The 17,635-nt window shown below is 67.9% G+C and overlaps 1 protein-coding gene across 1 annotated transcript; it reads left to right on the top strand.

Annotated features, from left to right (window-relative positions):
* Window positions 1-443: 443 nt before the first annotated feature.
* On the top strand, window positions 444-16,511 carry FGFRL1 (fibroblast growth factor receptor like 1). Its single transcript, XM_053901806.1, is given in 9 exon segments — window positions 444-551; window positions 814-922; window positions 1,131-1,225; window positions 12,761-12,855; window positions 12,857-13,034; window positions 14,174-14,254; window positions 14,351-14,632; window positions 14,707-15,060; window positions 15,176-16,511. Coding segments are annotated over 7 exon segments (1,512 nt in total). The 5' UTR covers window positions 444-551; window positions 814-922; window positions 1,131-1,146; the 3' UTR covers window positions 15,619-16,511.
* Window positions 16,512-17,635: the final 1,124 nt, after the last annotated feature.

Raw genomic sequence — 17,635 nt, 5'->3', positions numbered from 1 at the left:
GCTCGGGCTGGGGGCGGGGCCGCGCCCCGGGGAGCCCGCCCCGCCCGCAGGCCTCCCGCACCGCGAGGGTTAAGGTCGCGAGCCCGGCGGGCGGGGCGCGCGCGCGCGGATTGGGGGAAAGTTTGGGCGCGGGGCGGGAGCGGGGCGGGCGCGGGGCGAGCCGGGGCGCGCCGATTGGACGGAAGTTGTGTCGGGGCGGGGCGCGCGGCGGGCTCGGCGCTCGCTCCGGGAGAGTTGACAAAGCCCCGCAGGGAAGGACGCCTCGCGGCGCGGCGCCCCGGGCCCCTCGCCCCGCCGCCCCGGGACCCCGGCCCCGGCCTCCGGCCCCTGGACCCCACCCCCGCGCCCGCGCTGTCCCCGGTCCCCGGCCCCCGGCCCCCGGCCCCGGCCCCGGCCCGAGCCGCCCCGCGCCCAGGTAGCGCCGCCCCGTCCCGAGGCCGGGCCCGGGGGGCGCGGGGCGCCGGGGGGTGCGGCGCCCGGGGCGGCGATGACCGCGCAGCGCGTCCCGCGGGCCCGGCCCTGAGCCCCGCTGCCCGCCCGCCCCCGCCGAGGTGAGCCTCTGCGCGCGCCCGTGACCCCCGGGGGGCCGACTGGGAGGGCCGACTGGGGAGCACTGGGGTCCGGGGTCCCCGATCCGGCCCGGGGCTGGGGGGTGGGGGAGTGCCGGACGCCCGGGTGCGAGGCCGCGGGGCACCGGCACGCGCCGCCGCCGCCCCTGCGGGGCCAGTGGTCCTGTCCGCGCCCCGCCCCCGCCCCTGCACCCCACGTGGGCCCCCCCCACCCCCAGCGCAAATTTGTCCGCTAATGGCGCAGGCGATTATCTGCGCGGCCGCCGGTGTTGTGTGTCCCGCGGGCAGGGCCCGAGTTACAAGCGCCAGGAATCCAGACGGTGTTTGGAGACGGGGGGCGGCGGGGGAGGCCGGTAATTAGTGTAAACCCTTTGTCTGCCTTTGATACCCACGGAGCTCCCCGCCGCTGCTTCCTCCGCCCGGGGCGCTGGCAGGGAGGGCGGGGCGGCCCGCACCCCGAACCCGCGGCCCAGGACCGGGGTGCCGGCGGCCCCGGGGCCCTAGTCTAGAGGGGGGCGACCCCTACCCCGCCTGCCAGTGACTGACCCCCAACACCCCCAGGTCCGCACAGGCCAAGATGACGCCCAGCCCCACGTTGTTGCTCCTGCTGCCGCCGCTGCTGCTGGGGGCCCTCCCGCCGGCCGCCGCCGCCCGAGGTGAGTCCTGGCGCCCAGCCCGGCGCCCCGGCCTGCGCCAGCGCCGCCCCTTTCCCTCCCGGCCCTGAACCCTGCCACAGTGCCCGGCTGGCGCGCGTGCCTGCGCCCCGCCCCTACTGGCCCAGAGCTTGGCGGGTCTCCTGACCCACAGGGTCCCCCACCCAACACTGCCCATGGGGGGCCCCCAGCTCACCCACAGGGCATCCCCGGCTCACCATGCCGCCCCCCCCCCCCCCCGCAGCTCATCTGTAGGATCCCCCAGTTCCCCCTCAGATCCCGCCCCTGCTCACCCTTGGGGCTGCATGCTAACCCACACGGCACCCCCAGCTCACCTGTGGGGGCACCCCCAGCTCACCTGTGGGGCCCCACACCGATTGGCTGAGTAGGCTCTGGCCTCAGTCCCCCTCAGGGCACACACACACCCATCTGTGTCCCTGAAGTTGAGGGCAGCTGGTTACTCTGGGGACTTTTGTGGAGCAGGCTCTTTGGCCACAGCGGAATCTGCAGAGACCCCCGTAGTGGCCAGGGTGCAGTTTGGGGACAGAGGCGACCTTGTTGGTGTCTGGGACTTGTGACCCAGCCCTGTGCCCTGAGCTTGCCCACCCCAGGAATGTGCGGGGTGTGGGGCCGGCCGGGGGGCGCTGAGTCTCTGGAGCTTGGAGGTGCGACATGGTGTGGGGGGTGGGGGCTTGTCTCAAGGCAGGCCCGGAGGACCCGCTGCTTCAGGCCGCACAGTGTCTTTCGGCGTGTGCTGTGCCAGGACTTAGATGCGCACTCACACACCTGACGTCCAAGAAGGCAGGCCTGGAATGTCTCCCGAGGGACCTTTGCCCCCGCACCCAACCTCTCAGCAAGGGACATCCTTGGCTGTTGGATGATGGGAGATACGTGTTCACGGACTCCTGCCCGCCATGTTCCGCACCGGCCTCCCCTCAGCTAGGCGGGACCTTGGGCCAGGCCAGCCCTTTGGGTGTGTTGACCACTCAGGATTGTCCCTGCCCTGTCCACCAGTCCTCTGAGGCTTCGCACCCCTCCCCCCGCCACCCAGCGGGTACACCGAGCCCAACCCGGCCTTATATGGGCACGTTTGGGTGTTGGGTGGCAGGCGGCAGCCCAGGTGGGCCTAATGCCACAGCACCCCCCCGCCTGCCCGGCCGGGGACTGGCCGGCTGGCTTGAGGGTGGGGGCTGCTCAGGCGTGGCTGGGCCTGCCAGTGTCCTGGCCACCGCGGGCACTCGGGTCATGCCCGGCAAGGCCCCCCCACCCCCCACGGTGGCCGGCGGCCTGGACTGTGATTCCTCTTTTATCTACGTGGCCTCCCCTCGTTCCCACACCTGCCTGTCCCCTGGCTACAGAGCCGGGGAGCCCTGGAGCCCGCTGGCCTGGGCTGACCATTGGCCGGAGCCCGAGGCGGAGTGGTGGATGGTGGGCAGCAGTGGGCAGCGGGGCCTGCCTCAGTGCCAAGGGGCCCTTGGAGGGGCCACACCCGGCTCTGTTCCCCTGAGCCTTGGCCTTGGGGCTGCGCCTGGGATCCAGCTCTGGCCCTAGCCCTGTCTGGGAGCGGGGGGGGGGGCCCAGGCAGCAGCAGGGGCTGAGAGCCACTCTCCAAGGGCAGGGTCCTCTGTGGCATCGGGGGCAGGGTGCTGGGGAGAGCCCCTTTCCCCGAACTGTGCTGGCCTCTCCTCCAGACCTGGACTTGAGGGGCAAGGTCACCCCGGGCGCTTCCTCCTTTGCGGTTAAGCAGGCCGCGCGGCGGACCTTCAGGCCGGCCGACCAGCACAGAGGGAGCCCGGCCGCTCCTGAAAGCCGTTCTCCCCGTGCGTCACGCTTTCTGGAGTCACTGTGTCTCTAGACTCAGCTCGTGTTTTTAAAGTTTCCTTTTCTGAGAGTTTCACAATCCTGGTGGGTCTGTCTCAAACAGCTTTTTCCAAATGCAAGGAAAGATAGGATTTGGGTTTCTCACAGCGGGACCTTGAGAGGCTCAGAACCAAGTGCCTTTTCACAAACAGCGCTGGAAGAAACCGTTCAAGGGTGGCCACGTTTGAGCTTTTCCAAGGATGAGGCAGCCAGCCCTTGAGGTCACTCCCCATCCTCTGGACCTTGCTGCTGTGCCCTGGGTGAGCTGTGTGCTGACCCCAGGGCCTGGGTGCCTGCCGGCCGGTGCTGCTCTCCACGAGGACAGTGCCCTCTTACCCTCAGGGCTGTTTGGGGAAGGGTCCGCCAGTGTGTGGTTCAGCGGGATGGCGTGCGGGCCTCGGGATGGCTGTGGTGGCGTGCGTGTGCACCGGCTGACCTTGGCCTCCGGCCAGGCCGCAGGGGGCCTCACCACCCCCCCCCGCCCCTCCAGGCAGCGGCTGGCCAGTGTGCAGCCCCAGCTGAGGTAGATGTACGGGAGCGGGGCCCAGGCTCTGTGAGGGGGGATGTCGGCCAGCCGCCCCATTTATGTCTCGGGCCCCACTCCTGGAAGAGAAAATAAATCACTGTCCCCTCTGGGGGGAGGAGGGAGCTGCGAACAAAGTCGCCTTTAGCTGGGCCTGGAAACTCCTACCGCGGGCTCCTTCTTCATTGTGCGGGAATCAATGGGCCTTCAGCCCCCGCCCAGTGCCATGGGGAAATGTTGGTTTTTCCCGGCAGTGGCCTCAGCCTCTGGCTTGGGGTTCCGGCACTGCTTACGGTGCGAGGGGGAGGCAGGCAGTGGCCCTGCAGGCCCGGACCCTTGCTGCTGACCTGCTGGCCTTCTATGCCTTCCCAGTGACTACAGCCCTGGCAGGGCCAGCACGTGGAGAGCAGGGTGTGCCCAGACCCCAGAGATGCCCCATCCGGTGCTGCCGGCCCACCCTGCCTGCCCTCTGCTTTTCCTCGTGGTGGTCACTGGGTGCTCCTGCACAAGCCCCACAGGTGTCCAGCAGGGCTCCTCCTGGGGCCCAAGAGAGCAGGGGCCACTGTCCTGGGCAGCCGGGAGTCCACAGTCCAGGAAAGGCAGGAGGAGGTTGGGGGAGGGGGATGGGGTGAAGCACAGGCACCACGGCCTGGAAAGAGAGGTGGGCACTGGCCGGGTGAGGAGGGGGAAGGCCTGCAGGGGTGTGGTGTGGGCAGAGGTGGGCAGGTCACGTGGGCTGGGGTGGACGTCTTGGGGCCGCGGGTGCGTTGGCGCAGCTGGGTTGGGGGCATCTGTCGGGATAGGCCAGGACCGGGGGAGCAGCTGGGGGTGGCCTGGGGGCTCTCCCACCTGGGCAGGGCGCTGGCCTTCCTGCTCCCAGTGGGGAGTCCTGGGGTCTCCACACTCTGTGTCTCCACTGAGTGGCTGGGGGGCAGGCCTGGGGGCTGGCAGGCCTTTGCCCCACAAGGACCGGCCCCCTTGGGGAGAACCCGCATGGGGTAGGGGCTTCTGGGAGCTGTCCCTGCAATGTCAGAGGCAGCTGTGACGAGGAGGGCGCCTCATCCTCAGGCCTCTGACACCCAGGGCTTGCCATCTCGGCAGGAAACAATCGCTCTCTTCCTGCCCCAGTTTGTTAGAGATTCACACAAGCCCCACACTGTGAAAAAATAATGGTGCCTGGGGCAGCAGGCAGTGGGGACAGAGCTGTGCTGCACTGTGGCCTGGGACCCCACGGGGCAGTGATGCCCTCTGGCCCCCACAGGGCTGAGCCCCAGGAGAGGGGGGCCACCGGCCAGGGACTTTGGGCCCCCCTCTGTGCTGCTGCAGTGGCCCGCCCGCTCCCACAGGGACTTTGGGGTTCGCTCTGGGACCCGGCGCCGGGTGCTGTGTGCTCCTTGAGAGGTGGGTGGCCCACCCTGCGGCCTGCAGGGACTCTAGGGGTCCCACCGTGCCCAAGCTTCATGCCCTCTGGCCTGTCCTCAAGAAGAGGGCTGCGGGCTGTGGGCAGGGGGAGGGGGCAGTGCGGGTGTGGAGGGCAGCGTGGGGCTCTCTGGCTGGGGCTTGCCCGGGCTGTCGGGTGGGTGGGGCTCTCTAATGCCTGAGCCCTCACAGTAGGTGGAGCGTTGCTTCTGCCCAAAGGCCAACCTCTGGCCCACGGGAGACATCCTGTCACTCTTCCGAGGCCGTGCAGGTCGGAGCCCACAGGGCAGGGCCCCTTGGGTGGTCTGGGCCTCTGGTCCTGTCACCCTGTCCTGTGGGTCCAGTGCCAGCATGTGAGGGAGGCACAGCGGACAAGGTCCTTCTTGGTTCCTTGGCAGCTGGGGGTGGGGCCAGGCCCCTCTGGGGAGGTGGTGATGCCGTACGGGTTCTCGGCGAGTGATGTTTTTGTGAGAGGGGATGGGTGGCGGGTGCGGGCAGGGGTCGGCTTGGAGTCTGGGCGGGCTTGGCGAGATCTGGACACGGCCACCGGGGTGTCCGGCTGGGCCCCCGCGGTGGACTCTGTGGCAGCGGGTCTGGGCACGGATCGGTCGCCGCCAGCTGTTGGAGGTTTACGCGGGGTTCCCCCGGGGCAGCAGGACTGTCAGGGTGATGCTCTGTGGCCCCCGTGTGTGCCCCGGGAGTGGCAAAGAGGACGAGCCCTGGAACCGGGGGTCTGCCGGAGGCCCCCCCGGGGGGATTCCAGGGAAGGGAACGGACCCGGTGGGCCCCATCCAGCCTGTCACCTTAGTTCGTGCTCCTGGTGGGGTGGACTGGGCACCCCCGCCATCTTCCTTGCTCGGTGGGTCAGTCTGTCCCTTTGCTGCACCCAGAATGGCCTGGTTTCTGGGGCAACCACCTGTCCTTCGGGTCCTACCGGTTCCAGCACAGACCCTGTGGGTCCAGCCCCCAGGGGCCGCCCTGGGGCCTGTGTGTGCGTGTGCACGTGTGTGTGTGTGTGTGTGTGTGTGTGTGTGTGCCCGAGTGGCTCGGAGCCAGGGCAGAGGCTGGCCCCTGCCTCTCATGTCCTCTGTGTGGTGGTCCTCACCTGTGGCCCCTCCTGTTGGTATCCTCCTTGGGGAGGGCACTGGCCCCAGGGCCACCGTGTCCGGGCCCTCCCAGCCACCCCCCTGCCGGTGCTTGCTCCCCATGGGAGAACGGCACAGGTGCCCCTGTCTCGCAGAGAGTGCCCACCTGGCCTGCCTGGTGTCGGGTGTCCAGACAGGCTGGGCAGGACCTGCCTCCCTTCCCTGCCCTCCCTCTGGGGCTGCTTGACCTCTCCAGGAGGGAGGCCTCCGGGGGCCGAAGTCACTTCGCAGCCAGTGCCAGTGTGGTCAGCCTGACGACCACCTACCCCCCAGCCAGAGAATTACCTGCCGGCTGGAAATTCCTGGGGCTTCTCAGGGGCTACCAGGAGTGGAGCTGGCCGTGGCGTGCCGGCCAAGTGGTTCTGGCACACCCTCACTGCCACTGCGTCCGTGGCCACAGGGTTGGGGGCTGCGATGATGTGAGGCTCCCTGGCATGTGGGCCCTGGGAGGGGCGGCGTCTGGCCCGGCTCCTCACGGAGGGGGCTCGGGGTCAGCAGATCACAAGCGCCGTGGGCAGCGGGGAGAGGCAGAGGCTCTAGAGGCCCTAGACGGACATGAACAGAGCAGGGGGCTTGGGGGTGGTGCAGGTGGAGTGGCCAGGGCGGGCCACCCCGCAAGGGGCGTGGCAGGCCCCGAGGGAGGGCAGGGAGGGGGGATGTTGGGAAGGTGTATCGGCTCGTAGAATCTTCTGCACGCGTGTGCTTTTTCAGAACACTAACTGCCCTACGACGATATTTGACATTCTGGGGCTCGATTGGGAAGGTGTAACAGGAGGGCAGGCAGTGCACAGGCCGTGGGGGTTAGTGGGGTGTGCGTGCTGAGTTTCAAGTGGCCCCCGAGGGCCTGTGAAAACGGTCGGGGTCTGTCCCTGTCTCTCGGTTCCTCCCAGCGCCCCTACCCCTTTGGCCCTGCTGGGACCCACGGGATGGGAGAGGCATCGTCTGGGGTGATAGCGGGACCTTCTTGTGCTATAGCTGGGGGAGCGGTGCTCCTAGCCGGATGGGGCAAGGGGGTGTGGGCTTCGGGGTGTGTGTGCAGTGCTCCAAGGTGTGCTGCATCCCGGGGTGAGGGGTCTGTGTCCACTGTAGGAGTGTGTCTGGTTGTGTGTGTGTGTACTTGGGGGACTGTCTGCGGGGAGAGTGTGCATCTTAGGGGGCAGCACCTGAGGGATGTTGCTTCTGGGGGACGGCATGTGTGGGGGGACGGCGTCTGGGGGACAGCCTGTGTGTCTGGGAGACATTGACAGCCTGTGCGTCTGGGGGACAATGTCTGGGGGACAGCCTGTGTGTCTGGGGGACAGCATTTGGGGGCAGCCTGTGCATCTGGGGACAGCTTTTGCGTCTGGGAGATAGCATCTGGAGGGACAGCCTGTGTATCTGGGGTACAGTGTCTGGGGGACAGCCTGTGCGTCTGGGGGACAGCCTGTGCATCTGGGGGACAGCCTGTGTATCTGGGGGACAGTGTCTGGGGGACAGCCTGTGCGTCTGGGGGACAGCCTGTGTGTCTTGGGGACAGTGTCTGGGGGACAGCCTGTGTGTCTGGGGGACAGCATTTGGGGGCAGCCTGTGCATCTGGGGACAGCTTTTGCGTCTGGGAGATAGCATCTGGAGGGACAGCCTGTGCGTCTGGGGGACAGCGTCCGGGGGACAGTCTGTGCATCTGGAGACAGGCTGTGTGTCTTGGGGACAGCCTGTGCATCTGGGGGACAGCCTGTGCGTCTGGGGGACAGCCTGTGCACCTGGGGACAGCCTGTGCGTCTGGGGGACAGCCTGTGCATCTGGGGGACAGCCTGTGCGTCTGGGGGACAGCCTGTGTGTCTGGGGGACAGTGTCTGGGGGACAGCCTATACATCTGGGGACAGCCTATACATCTGGGGACAGCCTGTGCGTCTGGGGGACAGCCTGTGCGTCTGGGGGACAGCCTGTGCACCTGGGGACAGCCCGTGCATCTGGGGGACAGCCTGTGCATCTGGGGGACAGCCTGTGCGTCTGGGGGACAGCCTGTGTGTCTGGGGGACAGTGTCTGGGGGACAGCCTATACATCTGGGGACAGCCTATACATCTGGGGACAGCCTGTGCGTCTGGGGGACAGCCTGTGCGTCTGGGGGACAGCCTGTGTGTCTGGGGGACAGTGTCTGGGGGACAGCCTATACATCTGGGGACAGCCTGTGCATCTGGGGACAGCCTGTGTGTCTGGGGGACAGCCTGTGTGTCTGGGGGACAGCCTGTGCGTCTAGGGATAGCCTGTGCGTCTGGGGGACAGCCTGTGCGTCTGGGGGACAGCCTGTGCATCTGGGGACAGCCTGTGTGTCTGGGGGACAGCCTGTGCATCTGGGGGACAGCCTGTGTGTCTGGGGGACAGTGTCTGGGGGACAGCCTATACATCTGGGGACAGCCTATACATCTGGGGACAGCCTGTGCGTCTGGGGGACAGCCTGTGCGTCTGGGGGACAGCCTGTGCGTCTGGGGGACAGTGTCTGGGGGACAGCCTATACATCTGGGGACAGCCTATACATCTGGGGACAGCCTGTGCATCTGGGGACAGCCTGTGCGTCTGGGGGACAGCCTGTGCGTCTGGGGGACAGCCTGTGTGTCTGGGGGACAGTGTCTGGGGGACAGCCTATACATCTGGGGACAGCCTATACATCTGGGGACAGCCTGTGCATCTGGGGACAGCCTGTGCGTCTGGGGGACAGCCTGTGCGTCTGGGGGACAGCCTGTGTGTCTGGGGGACAGTGTCTGGGGGACAGCCTACACATCTGGGGACAGCCTGTGCATCTGGGGACAGCCTGTGCGTCTGGGGGACAGCCTGTGCGTCTAGGGATAGCCTGTGCGTCTGGGGACAGCCTGTGCGTCTGGGGACAGCCTGTGTGTCTGGGGGACAGTGTCCGGGGGACAGCCTGTGCGTCTGGGGACAGCCTGTGCATCTGGGGACAGCCTGTGCATCTGGAGACAGTCTGTGCGTCTGGGGACAGCCTGTGCATCTGGGGACAGCCTGTGCGTCTGGGGACAGCCTGTGTGTCTGGGGGACAGTGTCCGGGGGACAGCCTGTGCGTCTGGGGACAGCCTGTGCATCTGGGGACAGCCTGTGTGTCTGGGGGACAGTGTCCGGGGGACAGCCTGTGCGTCTGGGGACAGCCTGTGCGTCTGGGGACAGCCTGTGCATCTGGGGGACAGCCTGTGCGTCTGGGGGACAGCCTGTGCATCTGGGGGACAGCCTGTGTGTCTGGGGACAGTGTCCGGGGGACAGCCTGTGCGTCTGGGGACAGCCTGTGCGTCTTGAGGGATGGCGTGTCGGGGAGATGGTGTGATGGGGTGTGCCCCTGACACCTGAGTTCTGGACGGCAGCCAGGAAGCCTGGATGTGTGGGGCCTTCCAGGTTGCTGCACCCTGGCCTCTCCGGGCACCCCTGTTCCTGGCCATGTTTTCACGGCTGTGGGGGAGGAGGGCAGGGAGGATAGAGGGAGGAAGAGGGATGTGGTGACCCTGTCCACCACCTTGATGTTCAGCGCCCTTGAGGGGTGAGACCCAGCCCCAGCCTCTTCTTACCCCCCGTGTCTGCCCGCCCCGTGTGACCGTCTACATCCCCCCCATGCTCCAAACTTCCCAGGGCTGTGGCTTGGGCCGTGTGCAGGGATGGGCCTTCTGGCGGTGGTGCTCATGGGAGGAGGGGCTGACGCTGGCTGGAAGGACCCCAGAGGAGACCAGGGCCTCGGTGCCAGGGCCCCCAGGCTGCCCTGGAGCTGTCAGGCTTTCCTCCTGGGAGGGGACGGGAAACCGGCTGCCTCCCCCACCCACATGCCCTCCAGGCGCCCATCTCTCTCAGCTCTTGCCTCAGTTTCCCCCTGGCTGAGTGGGTTGGACACCCTGACCAGGTGGAACAATGGGGGCTTGTGTTTCCCAGGCTAAATATAGAGCTGTGGCCGTGGTGCTGGCGGCCAAAATTCCCAGGAATCTGGGGGGGGGGGGGGGGAGGGGGGGCGGGCCTCCCTCCTGTGAGCCTGCTGGGGTCTCTGCAAAGGCAGGGCTTGGAGGGGGCAGGGCAGGCCTGGCTTGGGGTCCAGTGGAGCTCAGGTGGGGGTGGGGCAGGGCTGGCCCGGGGGAGGGGAAGGGGGCTGTTTGCTTTAGGATAAGGCTGGCTCCAGCTGGGGCCTCTGGCTGCCGGCCTGCCTGTCCCCTGTCCTGCTTGCGGGCCGGCCCTCGGGGCCACACTTCCGGTCCGTCTGGCAGTTGGCTCTGTCCTCCTCCTCTCCACAGTTTCCAAGGGGGCCCATGGCCTCTGAGGCCCAGTAGATGCCTGGTCCCTCAACTCGTCAAACTCCTGCCTGGTGCAGAGGGGGCTGGGCTGGAGGTGGACCCCCCCCCCAACCCCCTCAACCACTGTCAGATGGGTCCTTTCTCTGTCACTGAGGCAGGTTCCTCCCAGGGCGGGAGGTGTCGGGCCAGCCCCATGTCGTGCCCCCAGGATGGGTTTGGACAGGCAGAGGTGGAGAGGGACACTGCCCCTCAGGCCAGGCAGTGTTCTGTCCCCCTGCATTTTCCAGGCAGTTCGTGCGTCTGTGTGTGCACACGTCTGTGTGCCCAGGTGTCAGCTTGGGAGGTCCAGGGCACAGGGCGGGCTGGGCTGGGGGGGGTGCCCTCTTTGTCCTGCGGCCTGGGAGGCCCCTTTGAATAGTGACAGGTGTCGGACAGGGCCTGCCTGGGAACGAGGCCGGGACCCTGGGCGGTTGGGGGGCCCCACAGACAGTTGAGAAATTAGGGGGGCGGCAGGTCTCAGCGGCCCTCCCTGTTCTTCCTGCCCTTTCCAGGCATACTGGGGTTCTGGTGAGGAGGGGGCTGGCTGGGAGTGCTGAGATGGCCTGGGGCCCACGGTGCACGGTTAGGGGCCCCACGGCAGGAGCAGGGGAACCCCAGTGGAGGCAGAATATGGGTGCAGGGAAGAAGCGTTGCTGCAAGCCTGGGTGTGGGCTTGGTGGGTGGGGTGTGGCAGCAGGCGTGGGCGAGATTGTGGGTGGGGGCTGGGTAGGCCGGTGCCCACAACCTCTAGCCCCCTTTCTGTCTGGAGTCGTAGAGGGAATGGCCCAGTGTTGCTGTGTCCCCCACTTTCCCGTCCCCCCAGCAAAGCTGGAGTCGGAGCTCAGGACCCCTCCCTGCCCGGACCCCGGTCTATCCACATGGGACCAGCCCCTACCGCCCCCCAGCACCTGCAGACCAGCGGTGAGGGGCTGTGCTCTGCAAGGGTCCCCTGGGGGTGGGAGGTGACAGACAGGAAGCCGCCGCTTGAGCCTCCAAAGAGCCCGCGGAAGCACTTTGGGTCCTGGACGCAAAGGCCGCTAAGGTAGCCAGCTGGTAATTGCATGTTGAAGGAATACCAGCTGCTTATTAAAAACACATGCTGCCCTCAGGCCCCGTGGCGATAGCCTCTCGGAGCAGCGGCCGCCTCCTGGCACCTCCGTGAGGCCGGGATGGGATGCCGGCCCGAGTGGCCACAGTGTGGGGTGAATGCCCCTTGCCCACAGCTGGAGGGTGGGGTCTCCGGAGCTGGGAAGGGCAGCTGGGTGCCTGTGGCTGCCTCTCCTGGTCTGGGGGGGGGGGGGGGCGGGTACAGTGGGTGGGGTGACTGTCGGAGCCCGGCACCCCTGTGGCTGCAGACTGGCCCAGGCTCGAGGCACAGGCATGGGACAGGGGACCTGAGGGTTGGCCAGGAGACGGCCCTGCCTCTTTCGGACACCTGCAGCGTCCTTCCCCGCGTCCTGGTCACCCCCACCATCCCTGCACTCGGGCACAGAGATGCTGAAGCCGGCCCGAGACTCACGGGTGAGGGTGGCCTTCTCGTTGCTCAGGGGCCCCATGGCCTCAGCCCACAGCTCAGGCTTCTCCCGTTGGGGCGCAGTGGGCAGTGGCTGCCACCAGACGGGAACCTTGCACTTGGGCCTGGCACCTTGCCCCTCGCCCTCTGACCCCAGGGCCTTGGGGTCCTGCTCCCCTCCCCCCGCCCCCGCCCCCGCCCAGGGATGAGCCACCCGGTGTGGTGTGGCTGGGAACCAGCAGAGCCTTCGGCCCTGCAGACAGACCCGGGCAGATGGGGCCCACGCACACACGGGCGCAAACGTGGGCCACCGGCCACGCCTGTTCGTGCCGCATGGACTCGCTCACAGGCAGGCCGCACTCGTGGACGCTCGCTGTGTATGGGAGGCAGTGAGGGGCCGCTCTGGCTCGCCTGTGGGCATGCACCCTGGGTGACCCGCTCCAGCCAACCTGTATCTTGACTACAACGTACGTGACGGGTGCTGGGGGGGGGGGGGGGGGATGTGAGCCAGAGCCTGGCTCGCCGTGGGAGCTCCGTGGGCGTGGGCTTAGTGTGCGGTGGGTCCAGGGTGAACGCCAGCTGCTGTGGCCTGGGAGCAGGGCCCCGGGCTTCAGGCCCCCCCCCCCCCCCGCCCCTGTCTGTGCCCGGCAGGTGTATCTGTGTGAGTCATGGGTGGGGACCCGACAGGGACGGCCCCCTGGCTCCCAGCAGCCCTGCCCGCCTGGACCCCTGACTACTGCCAGCCCCCTCCTCTCTGACTGAGCCCTCTGGCCCGCCCGCAGGCCCCCCGAGGATGGCGGACAAGGTGGTTTCGAGGCAGGTGGCCCGTCTGGGCCGCACCGTGAGGCTGCAGTGCCCCGTGGAGGGGGACCCGCCACCCGCTCACCATGTGGACCAAGGATGGCCGCACAATCCACGGCGGCTGGAGCCGCTTCCGCGTGCTGCCCCAGGGCCTGAAGGTGAAGGAGGTAGAGCGAGACGACGCTGGCGCCTACGTGTGCAAGGCCACCAACGGCTTCGGCAGCCTCAGCGTCAACTATACCCTCATCGTGATGGGTCAGTGGTGGCCGTGCCAGGGCGCGTGGGGGCGGGGCGGGGCTGCGCCGTGTGAGCCCTGAGTCAGCACCACCCCGGCCCCCCCCACCCCCCCGCCCCATCCCTGCCTGAGCTCACCCCCCTGCCTCCCAGGATGAGACCCCGTCCCTGCCTGCCTCCTCCGGGCCCAGGACAGGGGCTTGATCTCTGTCGTCACCCCCGGCCCCGGGGCCCCTGCTCCTTCTCAGGCCTGTATCTCGGGGGGCCCCTCCTCCCAAAGGTTCTGCTGACCGGGAGACTGAGGCTGGCTAGGGGGCGGCAGGAGTGGGCGTGGGGGAGCCCCAGGGTGGTGGTCCCACTGAAGGGCGGGCTGGGCGGGCTGACGGCCCTGGGGTGTCGGCTCTCACTTTGAGGCTCAGATTTCAGAGTTCAGAGGGGCCGCCGAGGGCCTTCTGTTCTCTTTTGCCTCTGGGGCCCGGGCTTGGGGACTGGCGGGGTCCCCGGCGACACACCCTCTGGTACACATGTACCAGGCGCATGGCTGGCCCTCCCCCCACGGGCCCCGGGGCTGGGGCTCCCCGGGGCTGGGGCTCCCCGGGGCTGGGGCTCCCCGGGGCAGGCTCCCTCCGAGCCGTGGCGGCCGTCTCACAAAGGGGGAGCCTGACCTGTGCCACCCCCTCACTGGGTCCCCGGCTGGGTGGAGGCGGCTGTCACGGGAGGGGCATTCCTCAGCCTGCCCCACCCCCGCGGGGCCCCTGCTCCGGACTGTGGAATGGGAACCCTGTGCGTGTCCCCCCCACTGTCCTCTGAAAGGGGAGGACGACTAGGTGGTATGTGAGCCATGTCAGCTCACCAAGGCCTCGGCGCCTTGATGTGGGCTAGGGTTACTGCAGCTGCCGGCGGGGCTGGCCCCCTCCTCCCACGGGCCTTGCAGACCCCCCGGAGCCGGAGGGGGGGCGGGCGGCCAGCTCTGTTGGGGTCACCTGCACCCAGGGAGTAGGCTGGGCGGGCCGCTCTTCCCAGCTGTCTCTGGGATTCTGAGATGTGGGTGTGCTCCCAAGGGCTCCCAGTTGTGTTTCTAGAGCTTTCCCAGCTGGGCCCAAGGCTGGGGTCTGGGTGGGGACCGCTGGGGCCCTTCTCACGTGCCCTCGTCTCTGCAGATGACACTGGCCCGGGAAGGGAGCGTCTGGGGCACGACGGCCCTTCTGGGGGCCAGGAGGACCCAGCCGGCAAGCAGTGGGGTGAGATGGGGCCGGCGTCTCCCTTCCCCTCGGGCGCAGGTGGGGGGGCTGGCCTGCCCGGTGCCTTGCTGACCTCGGTGCCGCCCCGTCCCGCAGCACGGCCCCGCTTCACACAGCCCTCCAAGATGAGGCGCCGGGTGATCGCGCGGCCGGTGGGCAGCTCCGTGCGGCTCAAGTGCGTGGCCAGCGGGCACCCACGGCCCGACATCATGTGGATGAAGGATGACCAGGCCTTGACGGGCTTGGAGGCCGGCGAGCACAGGAAGAAGTGGACGCTGAGCCTGAAAAACCTGCGTCCCGAGGACAGCGGCAAGTACACGTGTCGCGTGTCGAACCGGGCGGGCGCCATCAACGCAACCTACAAGGTGGACGTGATCCGTGAGTGCCGGGCCTGGGGGGCGGGGAGCTGGCGGTGCCCGGGGCGTGTGCCGACGCGCTGTGTCCTCGCGCAGAGCGGACGCGCTCCAAGCCTGTCCTCACGGGCACGCACCCCGTGAACACGACGGTGGACTTCGGGGGCACCACGTCCTTCCAGTGCAAAGTGCGCAGTGACGTGAAGCCGGTGATCCAGTGGCTGAAGCGCGTGGAGTACGGCACCGAGGGCCGCTACAACTCCACCATCGATGTGGGCGGCCAGAAGTTCGTGGTGCTGCCCACGGGCGACGTGTGGTCGCGGCCCGATGGCTCCTACCTCAACAAGCTGCTCATCACCCGCGCCCGCCAGGACGACGCGGGCATGTACATCTGCCTGGGCGCCAACACCATGGGCTACAGCTTCCGCAGCGCCTTCCTCACCGTGCTGCCAGGTGCGTGCGCCCGCTCCCGGCCCCGGGGCCCCTCCGTGCCGCGGGCCGGCCTCTTGTCGCCGGGACCCACGGCGACGCTCCCCTCCCCGCCCCCCCTCCTTGGTCTCCCTTGCAGACCCCAAGCCGCCAGGGCCGCCCGTGGCCCCCTCGTCCTCGACCGCTAGCCTGCCGTGGCCCGTGGTTATCGGCATCCCAGCCGGTGCCGTCTTCATCCTGGGCACCGTGCTGCTGTGGCTCTGCCAGGCCAAGAAGAAGCCGTGTGCGCCCGGGCCTGCCCCTCCTCTGCCTGCGCACCGTCTGCCCGTGACTGCCCGCGACCGTGGTGGGGACAAGGACCTTCCTGTGCCCTCCGCCCTCGGCACCGCCCCCGGCGTGGGGCTGTGTGAGGAGCTGGGGCCTCCGGCAGGGCCCCAACACCTGCTGGGCCCCGGCCCGTCTGCTGGTCCCAGACTCTACCCCAAGCTCTACGCGGACGTGCACACGCACACGCACACGCACACGCACTCTCACGTGGAGGGCAAGGTTCACCAGCACCAGCACATCCACTACCAGTGCTAGACGGCGACGCCTCTGGGGCGCCGGCCCGCTGCAGCTCTAGGTGCCGTGGGGGTGGGCACGTGGAGGTCAAGGGGGGCAGGCCGGGGGGGAGGGCCACCGAGGGAGATGGACCACGGGCAGGAGGCGCGGCCAGCACCCCGGGTGCCCGGTGTGTACGACACACACACACGTATGACCTGGCTCTGGACACACACACACACACACACACACCCCCTCAGACTAAGACGTGGGGAAGGCCTGTGTTTGTAACTTTGCAGTGTGCATGTAGCAGCGTGCTAGTCGATGAAGGAATCCCTTGGCTCCTGTGAGGATTTCACAGGGACCACGGTCAAGCCACCCCTCCCCGCGCCTGGCAGGAGATCTGAGAGGCACCCTGGCTTCGCGAACCGAGACTTCCCGCCCCCTGCCCTGTGCCTGCCGCCTGCGTCCCTGCCCAGGCCTCCGCAGGGGGGGCGGCTGTGTTTGCCACCACGCGTCTGCGTGTCCGGGAGTCCCCCTCCCCACCCACCCCCGCCCCGGGGACCCTGGGCCAGGGGGTCAGGCACAGCGGTCCCCGCCGCGTCCCGAGAGGCCGGAGCCCGGCCCCGGGGTGACCCTTGCCCCGCCCGGCCTCACACTGCCAGAGATAAGGGCCCTCGATATTTATATTTAAGAAATTAAGATAATAATATTAATGCTGGAAGGAAGGTGGCGCCACAGACCCGGCCTGTCCCTGGGCCGGGATGCACCTGGCCTGATGGCCAACCGAATGGCCCGACCTCGGGGGGCCACACACCCATGTCCCACTGCCGGTGGCAGCCCCAGACCTCTGTAATTTTATATAGATTTTGAGCTGAAGCTTCGTATATTTAATTTATTTTGTTAAACAAGAAAAGGTGCATCCTTTCCCCTAAGCTGGTGTTTCTGTCTTTGGCATTTGTGTGTCTGCACGTCTGTGGGCCTGAGCACGTGTGCAGGTGTGTGTCCGAGTGCGTGTGTGCCTGTGTGCAGGCGTGTGTAGGTCTGCGTCTCTGTGCACGTGTGTCCGTGTTCACGCACGTGTGTCTGTGCACCAGGCTTGGGCCCCAGAAGCAGGAGCAAAGAAGGTTCTCGGGAGTCCCCGAGTTGGCCTGAGGCTCTGGGGCCGACACTGTGGGGTCCCTGGGGCCTCTCACCAGCTCCCCCGACCGGAACTCTGGCTGCTGTGTCTGCAGCGTTGACTGCCTCACGCCTGCAGGTGCCTCCTTGGGGAGCTGGAGTCCTGCATTCCTGGCCCGGGGAGTATCCCCTCTGCCAGTGTGGCCCCTGTGGCCCTCTGGCTTACGCTCTGGGGGTTCAGCTGGTGGCCTTGGGGGGCTGGGGCCTCGTCACCTCCGTCTGGGTGCCCGCTGCCTATCGGGCACGGTCCCGAGTCCGCCAGCCACCGCCAGGTTGTGAACAATGGTCTCGTTCTCCAGATGGGGAAACTGAGGCTGGGATTTGCTGCCTCTGGCCCAGGGCTTCTGTACCTTCTTAGGAAAAGGCACCCGTGTCAGGTGCTTTGTGCTCCTTGGAAGGTGTGGCAGGAGGAACGAGGCCTTGCCGGTGTCCAAGGTGCTACAGAGAGCAAAGAGCAAACTCTGCCCTGCCCTGCGGGCCGGGCACCTGCCTCCCCGCCCAGGTGCCGCCGGCTCCCTGCGGCTGGGCCCCCCCGAAGTCAGGGCCAAGCCTGCCCCATCTCCCCTCCCCCCTTCCCCAGCCAAAGGCGGTTCTGGGGCCCTTCTTCTCTAGCATCCCAGGGCTAGGCCCCATCCTCTGGCCCTTCTCCACTGGGACCCCAACAGTGCAGGATGGGGCCTCCTGCCCTCGATGTCACCCAGTCCCTTGGCCTCCCGAGGATGGACCCCACTCCTTCTGTCCCCAAGGGGGCCTAGCCTGAAGGAAGGCCCACTGGGCTGATCCTGATTCCCAGGCAGTGATGGAGCCTGGGGCAGGACTAGTGGCCTCTGGGTGACCGAGGGAAGCCAGCCGTGGGAGCCCAGCTGTAACAACCAGGGGG

Source organism: Panthera pardus, unplaced genomic scaffold (genome assembly GCF_024362965.1).
Source record: "Panthera pardus isolate Hobbes unplaced genomic scaffold, ASM2436296v1 HiC_scaffold_13, whole genome shotgun sequence".
Classification (NCBI taxonomy): Eukaryota; Metazoa; Chordata; class Mammalia; order Carnivora; family Felidae; genus Panthera; species Panthera pardus.
The sequence above is the reverse complement of the archived record's forward strand: the minus strand, read 5'-3'. Positions and strand labels throughout refer to the sequence as shown.